The sequence below is a fragment of the Austrofundulus limnaeus genome, unplaced genomic scaffold, assembly GCF_001266775.1.
Source record: "Austrofundulus limnaeus strain Quisiro unplaced genomic scaffold, Austrofundulus_limnaeus-1.0 Scaffold3017, whole genome shotgun sequence".
Taxonomy (NCBI): Eukaryota; Metazoa; Chordata; class Actinopteri; order Cyprinodontiformes; family Rivulidae; genus Austrofundulus; species Austrofundulus limnaeus.
This window is the reverse complement of record NW_013955419.1, coordinates 6,178-7,518: the sequence shown is the minus strand read 5'-3', so window position 1 is coordinate 7,518 and position 1,341 is coordinate 6,178. Positions and strand designations below refer to the sequence as shown.

The window sequence follows — 1,341 nt, the reverse complement described above, 5'->3', positions numbered from 1 at the left end:
TGGATGCTGGTTGGTTGGATGGATGGATGCTGGTTGGTTGGATGGATGGATGCTGGTTGGATGGATGCTGGATGAATGAATGGTGGTTGGTTGGATGGTGGTTGGATGAATGGATGCTGGTTGAATGGATGGATGCTGGTTGGATGCTAGTTGGATGTTGGATGGATGATGGTTGGATGGATGGATACTGGTTGGATGGATGATGTTCGGTTGATTGGTTGGTTGGTTGGATGCTGTTGGATGCTGGTTAGATGTTGGATGGATGTTGTTCTATAGATGCTGGTTGGTTGTATGGATGGATGCTGGTTGGATGGATGATGTTCGGTTGATTGGTTGGTTGGTTGGATGCTGTTGGATGCTGGTTAGATGTTGGATGGATGTTGTTCTATAGATGCTGGTTGGTTGTATGGATGGATGCTGGTTGGATGGATGATGGTTGTATGTTGCATTGATGGATGGATGGATGGATGCTGGTTGGTTGGTTGGATGGATGGATGCTGGTTGGTTGTTTGGATGAATGGATGCTGGTTGGTTGTTTGGATGAATGGATGCTTGTTGGTTGGTTGGTTCTTTGGATGGATGCTGGTTGGATGTTGAATGGATGCTGGTTGGATGGATGCTGGTTGGTTGTTGGATGGATGCTGGTTGGATGGATGATGGTTGTATGTTGCATTGATGGATGGATGGATGGATGCTGGTTGGTTGGTTGGATGGATGGATGCTGGTTGGTTGTTTGGATGAATGGATGCTGGTTGGTTGTTTGGATGAATGGATGCTTGTTGGTTGGTTGGTTCTTTGGATGGATGCTGGTTGGATGTTGAATGGATGCTGGTTGGATGGATGCTGGTTGGTTGTTGGATGGATGCTGGTTGGATGGATTATGGATGGATGCTGGTTGGATGCTGAATGGAAGCTGGTTGGATGTCGGATGGATGCTGGTTGGTTGGTTGGATGGATGGATGCTGGATGGGTGCTGGTTGGCTGCTAGTTGGATGGATGCTGGTTGGATGTTGGTTGGATGCTGGTTGGATGGATGATGGTTGGATTGGATGGATGCTGGTTGGATGGATTATGGATGGATGCTGAATGGAAGCTGGTTGGATGTCGGATGGATGCTGGTTGGTTGGTTGGATGGATGGATGCTGGATGGGTGCTGGTTGGCTGCTAGTTGGATGGATGCTGGTTGGATGTTGGTTGGATGCTGGTTGGATGGAAGTGGCTCTTTGATGAAGCCTTTGATGTTCAGCGGGTCTCTGATGAAAATGGAGCTGATGGTTTGAAGCCAGCAGAGGGGTGTGTGTGTGTGTGTGTGTGTGTGTGTGTGTGTGTGTGTGTGTGTGT

At 48.3% G+C, this 1,341-nt stretch overlaps 1 protein-coding gene across 1 annotated transcript in view; it reads right to left on the bottom strand.

The window, feature by feature from the left end:
- Window positions 1–78: 78 nt before the first annotated feature.
- The window catches only part of LOC106511632 (protein piccolo-like), a gene marked incomplete at its 3' end in the record, with an annotated part of 3,841 nt that continues 2,578 nt past the window's right edge, over window positions 79–1,341 (bottom strand). Inside the window, exons 3-5 of the mRNA XM_014000386.1 lie at window positions 1,023–1,201; window positions 553–726; window positions 79–135 (exon numbers count right to left, since the gene is read on the bottom strand). Coding sequence (XP_013855840.1) covers window positions 79–135; window positions 553–726; window positions 1,023–1,201 — 410 coding nt within the window. The remainder of the gene's footprint in view (window positions 136–552; window positions 727–1,022; window positions 1,202–1,341) is intronic.